The sequence below is a fragment of the Panthera uncia genome, chromosome C2, assembly GCF_023721935.1.
Source record: "Panthera uncia isolate 11264 chromosome C2, Puncia_PCG_1.0, whole genome shotgun sequence".
NCBI classification, from domain to species: Eukaryota; Metazoa; Chordata; class Mammalia; order Carnivora; family Felidae; genus Panthera; species Panthera uncia.
The window spans coordinates 1,299,003-1,311,616 of record NC_064810.1 but is presented as its reverse complement, the minus strand read 5'-3'; the positions used below and the strand labels follow the sequence as shown (position 1 = coordinate 1,311,616).

Genomic DNA, 12,614 nt, shown 5'->3' with positions numbered 1-12,614 from the left:
GAAGGGGACCGAGACCCACGGAGAGGGCGGCCCGCGCCCTCCCGAGCAGGCGGGGGTCCCGTCGATCTGGAAGCAGGTCTCCATTCTGAGGCCGGAAGCCCCGTCCCGCCCAGCACACCCCGAGGGCACCGTGGTCACAGCAGCTGGTGCCCGGAGCCCGGACCGCGAGGCAGAGCCCCCAGTGTCGGGGCACAGCCCGTGGGGGACGGTCGGGGGCGGCCGGGCGGCCGGGACCGCGAGCGAGCGGGCGCTTCCCATGCCGCGTGGCGAGTGCCGGCGGCCGGGGTCCTCCCACCTGGGAGCCCTCCCGGTGCCGGTGGCTCCTCCTCCCGCACCCCCAACGGCTCACAAACCGCCGGGACCCTAACCACGTCCACCCGGCTCGCGGGACGCGAACGCTTGGTCCTCATTTAACGCAAGGCCGGTTTTCCTTCACCTTCAGCCCCAAGGAGAGGTTAGCTGCCGAAGCGCGGGGCTCTGGGGGCCCATCCGGCCTTTGGGAGCAGGGAGGCCGAGGGTCTCGAGACCGCCTCTGCCCACACGCTCCCCCGTGCGGGGACGGCCACAGAGGCACACGTCAGAAAGTCGCGAGTGGCCGTCCTCGCCCCGGCCCCGAGCTGCCCGTTCGGGGCACCGCCTGGACTTCCCGAAGCGCCGCGTCTCCACGCCAGCACGGCCGTCCCTCCAAGTGGCACCCAGACACGCCTGCCGCACGGCTCACCACCCAGGCGGCCACCGGGCGTGTGGCTCCGTGCTCCTCCTCCGGTCGGGCGCTCGAGCGGGGGGCGGGTGGGCTGGGCAGCTCCAGGTGTGACGGGGTGGCTCTGCCGACGGGCGGCCTCCGTGGGCCCCGCACCGTTCCCCCCACCGAGCGAAGGCCACCCGAGTGGGCCACCGAGGTTTCCTCCTCCCTCCACCCACGCTCCCCCCGGCTCCCCCACCCGGCCCCGCCCCGTGGTTTGAGTCATCCGCTCACCCCTCAACTGGAGACTCCCGACCCCCATCCCGGAAAGTGCTCCAGGGTCCTTCCAGCGGGGGGGGGGGCGGGGGGGACGCCCTGAAGTCGAACCCTGACAGCTTCACCTGGGCCCCTGTCTCTAGCCTGTTCACCCCTTTGCTCAGACCCCCCAGGGGCTCCCGCCGCCCCTCCCCCCTCCCCCACCTCTGGGCCCCCCGAGACTCCCCCCGACTCCCCACGGCTTCTCCTCCCCCGCCCTGGGCCCACCTGCCACGGCGCCTTTCCAGCACACGGGGCACAGGCTGCCCGGCCCCCAGTGCTCCCTCCCTGCCGACCCCTCACCTCCCCGCGAACCTAAGTGGGGTGGCCTGGGCTGGGGCTTCCTGAGAGCACAGACCCAGGACGGCCTCCTCCGTGCCTGACGGGCGGCTCTCAGGCAGCAGCCGGTCCAGCGGACGGATAGGAGAGGACGCTCTCCCCGTCCCGGCCACGCGGTCCCCGAGTGAGACTACACGATGAAGCACTTCCCTTAAGACGGAGAAGCGGCAGTCATGGTCACGATTGTTCTGTGCAGCTCTCAGCCGAGAAAAAATTCAGCACTATGAACAAGGCACCGTTTACAGAATCCCACTTTTCTAGAAAACATATTTTATGAATGGCATTTGAACGTACAAATGGGAAAAGAATAAATACTTCATCGCCTGACCCCACGCCGCCGTGACACCGCAGGACCCTGCCGAGTGTTCAGGTGGGTTTTCGGAGCTCGGGAAGAAGCCCCAGAAGCCCCGGGGCTTTGGACCACGGCCTGGGTGGGTCACCCGGGGCTCCCGGCCAGAGGGGATGCGGTGGTGGCCACGCTGACGGCCTAGAAAGGGTTTCTGTGCGGCATGACCTCAAGGCCCTTCTGAGGCCACAGCGATGGTGCCCCTCGTCCCTGGGCCCACCGCGCCCACCACGAGGCTGTGCCCGGGGCGTCCGCCCTCACACGCTCACAGGCGGCCAGGGCTCCTCTCTGCGAGAACCCGACAAACCGCTGGAGACTTCCAAGGAACCTTCCAGCACTCTGATCGGGGGACAACAGGCCTCAGACCTGGTCCGCAAGGCCGCGGTTCACTTCCCGCCAACCCGTGGGTGGCTTCAGGTGGGCGAGAGGGCGGAAAAAACAGGACCAGCAGGCCGACGCCACGCCAGGTCCAAAGGCACGGCCACCCCGGCCCCCGGGACGGGAGCTGCCCGCACGCCACATCTGTACCACTCGCTGCCAGACGTCCCTCCAGACCCAGGAAACGAGGCCCGGCACCTTCTCCCGTCACGAGGGCCTTGCTGGCAGGCGGAGACCCGGTTTCTCGCCCGACCAAACCCCCAGCCACAAGCGGCCGACGGCGAGAAGAAACACCGAGCGCAGACACACGCCGTGGCTCACGTGGCTGTGGGCTGCGTCCGTGACCCTGAAGAGGGCTTATCTGGTAGCCTGGCCGGTCGGACAGGGGCAGGAGCCACCCGAGGGAACTCGCGTGGTCAGAGAGAGCCCGAGAGTTCGCGTGTAAGGCGAGTCCAGGAGGTGGGGTCCACGGGGTGCCGGCTCAGTAGGCGACCTTCCAGTGCGTGGGCTGCTCGCACGCCTCCTCCAGGTCCCCACAGAACCGGTTGTACGTCGTCCGGGGGTCGAGCCCTAGGATCTCTCTCTCCTCGTGGATCCGGAAAGAAAACGTGGAGACCGAGGTCCCGATGAAGAACCTGCGAACCAGAGGTCACGAGAGCCGCATGAGCGAGCTCATCCCCCCAGCCCTGCCCGGCCTCGTGAGTCACCGTTGCCCAGGGGCCACAGGCCTGGCGGGGCGGGGGGGGGGGGGGGGGTGCTGCGGAGAGGCCCCAGGTCCCGCACAGGCGCCGACTCGAGTCCCCTGCAGGATTCTGGCTGCTTGGGGTGGGGGCTCAGAGCTGGGCTTGGACCTCTGAGGGCAGAGAGGCGTCCCCACGCCATCTGCTCAGCACGGAGGAGGAAGCCCCAGCCCACAGCCCGGCAGGCACAGTTGGGACCGACTGGGGCATACGCCAGGTGGCTCCGAGGGTCCTGCAGACAGAAACTAACCTCCTCTCGGTTTCCCACCCCCCGCGGAGCGTGTGCGTCCCAGCCCTGCTCTTCCCCGGGGGCAGGCCTGCCTCTCGGGACAGTGACACAGAGCCCGCCCTCCCTGTGTGTGCTCCTCGGTGACACGTGTGATCCAGGGGGTCACCGAGTCCAGGGGAGCAGGACCGCGAGGTGAAGGGACGCACAGGAGGGTCCGGGACAGAGCGCCGCGACGGGACCGGGAAGGAAGCCAGCGGGCGAGGACCGGACGGGGAGCACGACCCTCCGCGCGGGGCCGGGGAACGGGGGGCCGCCCGCCAGAGGCTGAGGGGCGCGGGGCGCGGCGGGCGCGGCCGGCAGAGGCACCTGGCGTGCGAGCAGATCCACTGGTCGATGATGGCCACGCCACCGTCGCGGTACAGCTCCAGCTCCTCCCACGTGGGCTCGAACCTCACCATCTCGGGCAACAGCCGCCTCAGCTCCTCGTGCTCTGCGGAGCGAAAGAGGGAGGACGCACTGGGGTCGCGGCTCCCGGACGCGTGTCTGCGCCGGCTCCGCACGGGCCGGCAGATATGGGCAGGAAGACCGGCCGCGGGAGCCGCCGCTGCCCTCCCGGCTCGGGCCGAGGCTCGCGCGCGGGCCCGGGTCTGCCGCGGCCCAACCGGGGGCAGCGGACGCGGCCGGAGCCGGAGCCACGTACCCTTCCTGACGGCGTCCGTGGCCACGAACACCTTGTTCAGCTGGTGGGTCTTCATGAGGCCGCGGATCTTCTTCACGGCCCCGTCCAGACTGGGCACGTCCTCTCTGTGGCCCCAGATGAAATCTTTCCTCCTCAGGTGAACCGCGAGGTACGGACCCCCCAGCGAGGACCCCAGCTTGACCTGGCAAAGGACGGGGACCGCTGAGGGACCTGCGTGCGGCTGGCACGCGGGACACGGAGGGGACACGTTGTCCGTGTGGCAGCACCACGCTCCGCGGGCGTCGGGCCAGATGTCTCTCCGAGACCGCGAAGTGACTACCACAGACCCTTTAACTGAGCGAAACAAAAAAGGTAAAGGAAACCCTGGAAAAAAGTACAAAACTAGGGAAAAGGGTCTATTCGCTACGGTGCTTTCCCAGTAAACACCACGTAACGACCGAGGGATCGCGGCCGGAACGATGCCGCTCCACGCGCGGCCGGCCCCGTGGACAGCGCCACTCGAACGTGCTCCCGGGAAATGCTCAGCAACGACGCCCGCTTGAAACAGCCACGTGTCCTTTGTTGAAAACGAGTTACGTGAAAACCACACCCTCAGAAAAAACTTTCTAGAACAAGGGTGACCCTTTTGGTGAGTCTGGTCTGGCCGCTCTCAGAAAAATCTCGTCTTTTCTTTCTCTGTTGTCCTCACGTCACGAGGGAAACGCTGACCGTCCCCGTCCGTGTTCGCCGCCCGGTTTCACTCCCGGAACTCCAGGAACTCCGGCGGAAACGGCACCGAGCCCTGGGCCGGCGCTGGGACAAGGGGACCCTCCTGGCGCACATCCCCGAGCGAGAGAGCTTGGGGACGCTACCTTCATCTTGGTCCAGTCCTCCTCGAAGGGGATCCTGTCGGCTTCGTCCGTGGAGTTCAGGTACTTGCTCCGGAACTCGTCCCCCACGGCCCGCAGGTGCTTGGCGAACACCATGCTCCGCCGGGTCTGCGGGTGCAGAGAGCAGCGCCCCGCCGAGTGCCCCACCCCGTCGGCCCCCCGGCGGGCGCCCCGAGCCCCACCCGCACCCCGAGGCCGGCCCGAGAGTCCGAGGGGGACGCCGAGCCGACACTCTTGGAGGTCAACTGGGGACGGGCTCCTAAGAGGGTCTGGCGGTGACGGGTCACCAACCGGCAAAAGGCCGGACCGCGAGCGACCGGGACCACCACCACGGGCACAGGGGAGATGCTCGGACAGGCGCCCTGCCTGGGGGGCGGGGCTCGGGTCAAGAGAACGTGGCTGGCCGGAGGGAGTCGGCAGCCTCGCAGCTAACAGGGGACCACAGTGCCGACGAGAGGCGGAGAGCCACGAGGGCGGCCGTGACGAGGCACCTCTCTGCTTTGGAGATGACGTGCTCAGGGGGCACCCGGGTCAGGGAGCAGGGGTCTCTCCGGGGTCCTCCGGACAGGCGCCTAACCTCTACCTGGCTCCCCGCGGGAGCTCTATGCCTACGTCTACACAGGGCAGACCTCCGGAGCAGGGCAGGCGTGGAACCCACTTCCTCAGGCTCCTGCCGCGTCAAGGCGACAGGGAGGCGCACGCGCCCAGCACGCACACAGGCCAGTCAACGGCACGGCAGGTGCGGGCGGCACTCACGTCCCAGTACTCCTTCCCGCCGTAGTGGTCGTGCAGAAGGTTCTCGGCTCTGTCCAGCATCACTGACCTGTTTCCAAACAAGAGAAAAAGCGTCTAATTTTAGGACAATTCTATTCGCCTGCTCCAGGGATTGTCTGGGAAGGAAGCCGGGAGCCCACCGGGACACGCCTGGGCCGGAGACCTCCACACACGCTCCTGCGGGAGACCGTGAGCACCGTGAGGGGTCTCTCGGGTCCCAGCCACCGCACTGGGGGTCAGCAACCCCGCTGTCACCACTGACGAAAGAAACACCACAGACAAAGCGAGCAAGTAGGACTAGTCAGTGGTTCTGGTAAAACAGAGCCCCAGAGACAGCTCACACAGAAATGGCTCGATTTTGTAATTTTGGAAGATCTGTTATGTAACTGGCCACATGTGGACGACAAAACCGCGTGATGACAGACACCACAATCGTGTGGTCAGTCAGACCACACTCCTGTTTGAAAAAAAAATCATTTTAACGACACAGGGCTCGGTGCCCCTCAGCACGTCTGCTTTTCAAGCCCCGAACCAGCACCTTTTTCACAGAACACTCAACTCCTTCCTTGCACCACGAGGGACAACGAGGGACAGAGCGGCCCCTTCCCGAGGCGATCAAAGAATCCCCAGTGTCAGAGCACACAGAAGGGACACTCCAGAAAGGGCCGCGTCCACTCCAGCCTGGACAACGCAGGGCACAAGTCTGGGGAAAGGCGACCAGCCTCCTCCTCTCTCCTGGTCCCCAACCGTGCGTCCTGAGTGGTACGGGGCACCGGGGAGGCCACGGCTCCTCCTCTGACCACCGTGAGGTCCGGCTCCGAGAAGGCTGCGCGGGAGACCTGACCGCAGGCGGGACGGGAGCCCTCCAGGACCAGGCTGCAGCGGGCCATCTCAAAACCTCCCGAGCCTGCCACTCCCCTCCCGTCCCTGTTCTCACCCTGCTTCAGCCACACCGGGCGGTCACCGGGACAGGTGAGGTAGGGAAGCGAGTAAGGTCAGCGCTCTCTTCCAGTCGGGCCTGCAGCCCCCAGGCCATGCCGCCCTCGCCTCGCTGATGCCCAGCTCCACCCCTGCCTCAGACAGGAGAGCCAGACCCCTCCACCGCCTGCGTCGGGACTGGAGACCCTCCCATCAGCTCCCACCGTGAAGTGGCCGAGAAGCCCGTGCGAGGCTGTACTGGCAGCACAGACCCCCAGAACACGGGTACAGCCAACGTATACCCGGGCCCTCCCCGGGGACGCGCGACCGCCTCTGCCCCAGCCCCACCTCGCTGTGGAAGGACGACCAGGTGCAGGGTGGGGACGAGCTCCGCCTCGCCAGTGACCCTGCACAGGCCAGGAGGGCCTCCGATGCCAGCAGGACAGTGTGCAGGCACACACGTGCATACACGCATACGATATGTGCATGTGCAGCACGCATCCACGTGCACATGCACACACACATGCACGCACAGCGCACACGCAGCACACATCCACGTGCACATGCACAGTGCACACGCGACACACGTATGCAGGCACACACACACCACACGTGTACACACGCACCCACACACATGCACGCACTGTGCACACACAGCACATATGTGTGCACACTGTGCACACGCAGCACGCACAGTGCACACGCAGGCACACCCACGCACGCGCTCACCCATTCACTGGCCGGCCACGCGCGGACCCTGCAGGCACGTACCTCGCTGACGTGTTTCTCAAAAGCACAGGCGCCATGATTGAAGCCGAGCCTTGAACGGACAAACAGGAGACGTTTAAAGCTCTTGTCTCTTCGTAACCCCAAAACCATCCTCTGGAAAACAAGATCCCCGGTGCCTCCGTTCGTTGGTTTTCACACAGGAAACCAGTAAAGCCCAGATGCACGTGTGTACGGCTCAATCTGGGCAGACCCGGCGATCTCGCAGTGAAAACCTCCCGCTCGTGATCACAGGCAGTGACGTTCCGGTGAAAACTTATAAAGAACCATAAATCTCAGCGGACTTGAGCAGACCGGTGGGGCTCCATCTGGACGGCTGCCAGGGGAAGGGGGCGGTGGGGGGCAGCTTCACGGTGCCAGAGGCCCGCGGTAACAACCCTACGACAGCCGTGCCCCTCCGAGGGGCTCCCACAGCAACGAGTTTCTAGAACCCGGATATTCCGGTGCTTCACCCACAGGTGCTGCCGAGGAGACAGGCCCTCCTTGGGGAAGTCTTCTGATGGCTGCCTCCGTCTGGGTGACCAGACTGCCATCTCCCGGGCGCAATCAAATGCGCTGAACGCAGCTTAGCTGTGTCAAGGTGGCCCGGGGCCCCACCCCTGTAACCGGGGATGGGGGCCGCTGCACAGGCCAGGCGGGGAAGGGGACCCTCCCGCCGGGGGCCCGGCGGCCGCACCTGTAGTACTCGTGCTTGTCTTGTGCGTAGAGCAGCGGGTCAATGCAGGGCCGCTCGTCAATCTTCTCCTCCCAAGTCCCCTCCTTCCACCCCTCCGCGTAGCTTTGCAGGACGAACACCTGGTCAATGAAGGGCCCGCCGGACTCTGGAAGAGGCCAAGGACGGACAGTGAACAGGAACCGGAAGCACACGTGTGGGCACGTGTCGGACGGCCGCTGGTACAGACGGGGAATTACTACTTGACTTAATCCCACCTTCTCCCTGCAGGGCTGCAGAAAGCTTACAGAAGCAGAGACAGCACACAACAAGGGACCACAGGGCACGAGGTCCCTAGAGTGGGTGAAAGGGGCTGCCTCAGGGCAGTGGAGCGCGTCCAGGCCCTGGCCGCTCCCAGGGGCCCCTCTTACAGCAGCGGGACCTGCCCTCAGCGCTCGGCCCTCCTCTGCCGCACCCCCCAACCCAGTCCTCACGACGGCCACTGGCCCCACACACTCTGTCCACCCTGCTGTCCCTCAAGCACATCGGTGTGCCCCCTTCCCACGGCCTCTGTATGGGCTGTCCCTGCGTGGACCATCCTCGCCTGGACCGCTCCCCTTCAGGGCTCACCCTTGACCCCTGTGACGCCATTCAAATCGCACCTCCCGGGGACAGCCTCCCGCCCCACACCCCACCCCACCCCACCCCACTCTCTTTTTGTCCGCATGACACTTCACCGCCTTGGACACCACGTGCCTTAATTACTTCTCCATCTGCCTCCACGCGCCCCACAGGCGCTCCAGGAGGGGAGGAGTCTGTGTCCGACCTCCCCACGGCCCACCGCGCCCACCCGGACCCAGGACACGCCTGCCACACCCACAGCGCTTCATCAGATGCGCCCGGGGTGGACCGATGGAGCCCAGTCACGAGAGAGCCGCATCAAGAGGAATTCTGGCGTCTCTTCCACATTTCCCTCGCTCGGGGGCCGCACTGCTGGCGGGGCCTGGCCCCAGGCCTCCTGGGGCTCCTCCCGCAGTGACAGGAAGGGAGGTGACACCGAGAGGCTAAGACGCCCGGTGCCCTGGTGCACATCCTCAATCCCTGCCCCCCTCTGCAGTGAGAAAGGGTGGACCGGTCGAGGCCAGCCGGGCGGGGTGGAGGCCAAGCCGTCCGCCTGCTCCGCGGCACTCAGGGCTCTCCAACTTCCTGTCCCCGCTGCTTCGGCTCCAGGCTTGGGGCCTCCGGAGCCGCAGGGAGGGCAGCAGACCTTCCGCCCTGCACACCCACTCTCCCCCCCCGCTGAGCACGCTCCCACGCGGCTGAGGCCCGGCCCTGTCCCGGTGTCCACCCATCAAGGAACCCTCAGGCCACAGCCCTTCGTGGAGGTGAAGGGCAGTTTCTCTGGGAGGCTCCACGACCTGTGGGTCAGACGAAGGCTGAGGCTGATTCCCAGACTAAGTCGAGTCAGACTAAACACCCAGCTGCATCTCTCGTCTTGGCTCTGAGAGAGATGCATTCCAAGAAGACGTTTTACAAGCCTCAGTTTGCTTCTTGCCCGTGAGTGAAGATATCAGAAAACACGGCCTATGTTGTTCCATGGCCGCAGCACTCCCAGGACTGACCCCGACACAGGAACGTTCCAAAGTGACCAGGGCTGCCGCGCAGGGAGAAGTGGAAAAACGAAGACGTGCCAGCCGCAGCCGTACGCCCCAGGGCCGACACAGCAGGAGCTCCACAGACCATCGCACCCGCTCACGACGGCCTGCGCCTCCCTCTGCCAGACTAAGGTGGCAGCAAAAACGTGGCAGTGCCTTTTTAAGCTTAGGTCTTCTAAAGAAAGCAATGCTAAGCTGTAAATACTCTCGTTCTAAGAATATTTCCAACTTCTCTCTCTTAAAAAAAATGAAACAGACCGAGCAGGACTAAGTGGAACGAGACGTTATGACGAGCACTGCAGGGAGGCCCCAGGGTCAACACGTGCCTGCCTGCCTGCCTGCCGTGTGGCGTCCTGCTTCCCCATCTCGCTTCCCCTCGGGGACACAGGGCCCTCCCTGCACATGAGCACGGCCTGCTGGGGCCACGCCTGGCCTCCGGACCAGAAGCCACAGCTCTGAGTGCCCTCCGCTGGCTCGCCAGCCGCCCCAGCTTTCAGAGACAAGGGGACACACAGCTCACGGAGATCTATCTCCCGAGATAAATTAGAGGAAGACCAAGGTCACCGGGAGTGCAGAATCGGGAAACAGAAGCAGGCCCCCCGTGCAGAGCGAGTGTCACAACGGGCGTGCCACACACAGCGGGCTGGCTGGTGCTCCTGCACCACCACCTCGGCGGCCTCACCTGCGATGAACTGCTCGTACTCAACCACGGGGATGTTTCTGTTCAGACTCGGAAGATCAAAAAAGTCGGACCACGGAATCCGGACCTGGTGAATGTCCGGGCTCTGCCAGTGATAGAGGCGGCCCCAGGGGGGCAGCACCAGCACCCACTCCTCGGTCTTCAGCAGCGTCTTCAGCAGGGAGGCAACGCGGATGTAGACGTCCCTGCGGAGATTGAAGCCCTCTGGGGGGTTGACGTCATACAGAAGATACCTAGAAGGGAGGGGCAGGAGCGAGGTTCTTCCCCGCTGAGGCTTCTGGACACAAAGCCCAGAGGCGCCCCCAATGCCTATGGGGCAGGATCTGGGCACTCGGAGCGGCTGGTAGTTCACTGTCGCCAACCCCTTTCTGTACAACCAATTACTTCTAGAGCCCGTGAGTAGGAACAGCACGCATCTCAGCAGCCTTTAACGGCCGGCAAGTAATTCACAGGGAGACCGGCAGTCTTGCCAACCAGAGCCTGAGGATCAGTCCTCCAGTGGTACCCAGACGTTTTGGTCTACCGACCCCTTCACACTCTTCACAATTACTGAAGACCCCACAGGACTGTTGTTCATGTGGGTTACATCTACTCATCGTGCCGGTGTTAGAAGTTACGAACTTAAAACACATGTATCGTTCACTTAAAATCATGATAATAAGCTATTACATGATGTGGTTCTTAATGTTTTTAAATGAAAAACAAGTACATTTTTCTAAACAAAAAGAATTGTTTAGAAACAAGAAGAATGACAATGTGATTTTTGGAACTCTTTTTGGTCTAGCGATAACTGGATTTTCATATCCGCTTCCGCATTCAACCTGTTGAGCTATCACAGGTCAGATGGCCTCAAGAAAACCCCCACTGTAGACTCACGAGAGAACGACTTAAAAAGGTGGATAAATAACATCCTGATGTTCCTACCAAAATGGCTCTGACACCTCAGGGCTCCCTGGACACACTTCGAGAACCACCGCACTACCGAAACACCTCTCCCTTCTCGGCACTGGTTTTTTCACAACTTCCCTTACTACCGATGAAACTGTTGTAACGCCCAGCTTGAGCCTCCAGATCTCCCCAAGACCACCAACAGAGGAGGGAACCCCTTTACCACCTCTGCATCCAGCATGCAGTGCACGGTCTGTTTCGTCCAAACCCTCAGTAATTGCTGGACGGCACAGACACTTGTTTTTTTTGTCTTGTCTTTTTAATCCCTGAGACTTTTATCTAGGGAACATCCACCAACTGGATGGAGCCTGGAAGATTCCGTGCAGATAAACGAGGCCGAGCTCTTACGAACATCTGACTCGGGTCTCCTCCAACCCAGGGCAAGAACCCGCATCATCTAACAGGGGCGCCCGGGCCTGCCCCTTAAGGCTCACCCACAGCCAGCCCTTCCCGGGGCTCCGGAGGCCCAGCAGCCCGGGGCAACCCTGACTCGCGCACGGAGGCTGAAAACCCGGGGAGGGTCAGAGGGTAACGGGGTGAGGGGGTGAGGGCGCTGGAGGCTCCGCCCCGCGCCCCCCCGCACCGGCCCGCTGTCCTCGGTCCCGATCCCCGCCCCCCGACCACAGGTGCCCCGCCACGGGAGTCCCACGCTTTTACCGTCTGCGGGACGCCGCCCCCGACAGGATGTCGGCCGCCGACTGGCCGGGCCAGAACTCCTCGCCCGAGGCCGAGGCCGGCGGCCAGGACACCGCTCCCAGCAGCAGGAGTAAGACAACGCCGAGCGCCGCCATGGCCCCACCGGCCACACACTTCCGGCGGCCGCGCTCCGCCCCGGAAGCGCACGCACGCCCGTCCCACCGGAGCGCGTCTCCTGAAGCCTTGGCAACGCCACGAGCGTCTTGCGTCATCCCGCGGATGGGAGTCTCCCGGACGGAAGGTGCTGGGAGGTGCGTCCGGGAGCGCTGACGTCCTCGCCTGCGGGCCGCATGGAGTGGAGAACGGGGCGGGGGCGGGGCTATGGGCGGGGGTCAGAGGACCTGTGGGCGGGGCCTCGCGTCCGCGAGCGCGTAGTCTTGGGCCACGCGAATGGTGGAAGCCCGGACGGGGCCGGGCTTGTGGGCGGGGCCAGAGGACCTGGGGGCCGGTCGAGTCTGTGGGCGGGGCTGCGCGGACGCCCTCGCCTGCGGCCCTGCGAGGTGGAAGCCGGGGAGGTGCCGGACCTGTGGGCGGGGCCAGAGGGCCTGTGGGCGGGGTCGCGCCGCGTGGAGCGCAGTCCCAGGCCGGGTTTGGCAGGCGGTCTCAGCCTCGGATCAGCGACCGGGGGTGGGGGGGCAGCCTTCGGGCTTCGGGCGAGCAAGCCGCAGGACTGACCCGAGGGCCGCACGGCTGGCTAGGTACGACACCCGAGCCGCAGACCCGCCAGGCGCGGTGACCCGCAAAGCGGGCGATGCTCGGGCGGTTTTCGAGATGACAAGGTGTCTCTTAAAGGGAGAGGGTGGAGTGGAGGCCGTCAGGGTGGGTGTCTCACTGTGGAAAACCACAGTGCAAGTGCTGCAGAGTGTCCCCTTTGTGTTTGAAGAGCA

General features: G+C 64.6%; 1 protein-coding gene across 1 annotated transcript; it reads right to left on the bottom strand.

Moving 5' to 3' along the window:
* Positions 1-1,574: 1,574 nt before the first annotated feature.
* On the bottom strand, positions 1,575-11,939 carry POFUT2 (protein O-fucosyltransferase 2). Its single transcript, XM_049627718.1, has 9 exons — positions 11,689-11,939; positions 10,066-10,316; positions 7,753-7,897; positions 7,062-7,172; positions 5,355-5,421; positions 4,581-4,706; positions 3,730-3,910; positions 3,396-3,519; positions 1,575-2,695 (listed from the first exon to the last, which is right to left on the bottom strand). The coding sequence occupies exons 1-9, from the start codon at positions 11,937-11,939 to the stop codon at positions 2,542-2,544; spliced, it is 1,410 nt and encodes a 469-aa protein (XP_049483675.1). The 3' UTR covers positions 1,575-2,541.
* Between the last annotated feature and the right edge of the window lie 675 nt (positions 11,940-12,614).

What these genes read in the sequence shown, in the direction of transcription:
- POFUT2 (XM_049627718.1), bottom strand. Translation starts at nt 11,939, where the DNA reads ATGACGCAAGACGCTCGTGGCGTTGCCAAGGCTTCAGGAGACGCGCTC. An exon ending in GACAAGCACGAGTACTACAG is followed by an intron (nt 7,173 to 7,752) that starts GTGCGGCCGCCG and finishes CTTGTTTTCCAG; the next exon opens with AGGATGGTTTTGGGGTTACG. An exon ending in TTGAGAAACACGTCAGCGAG is followed by an intron (nt 5,422 to 7,061) that starts GTACGTGCCTGC and finishes GTTTGGAAACAG; the next exon opens with GTCAGTGATGCTGGACAGAG.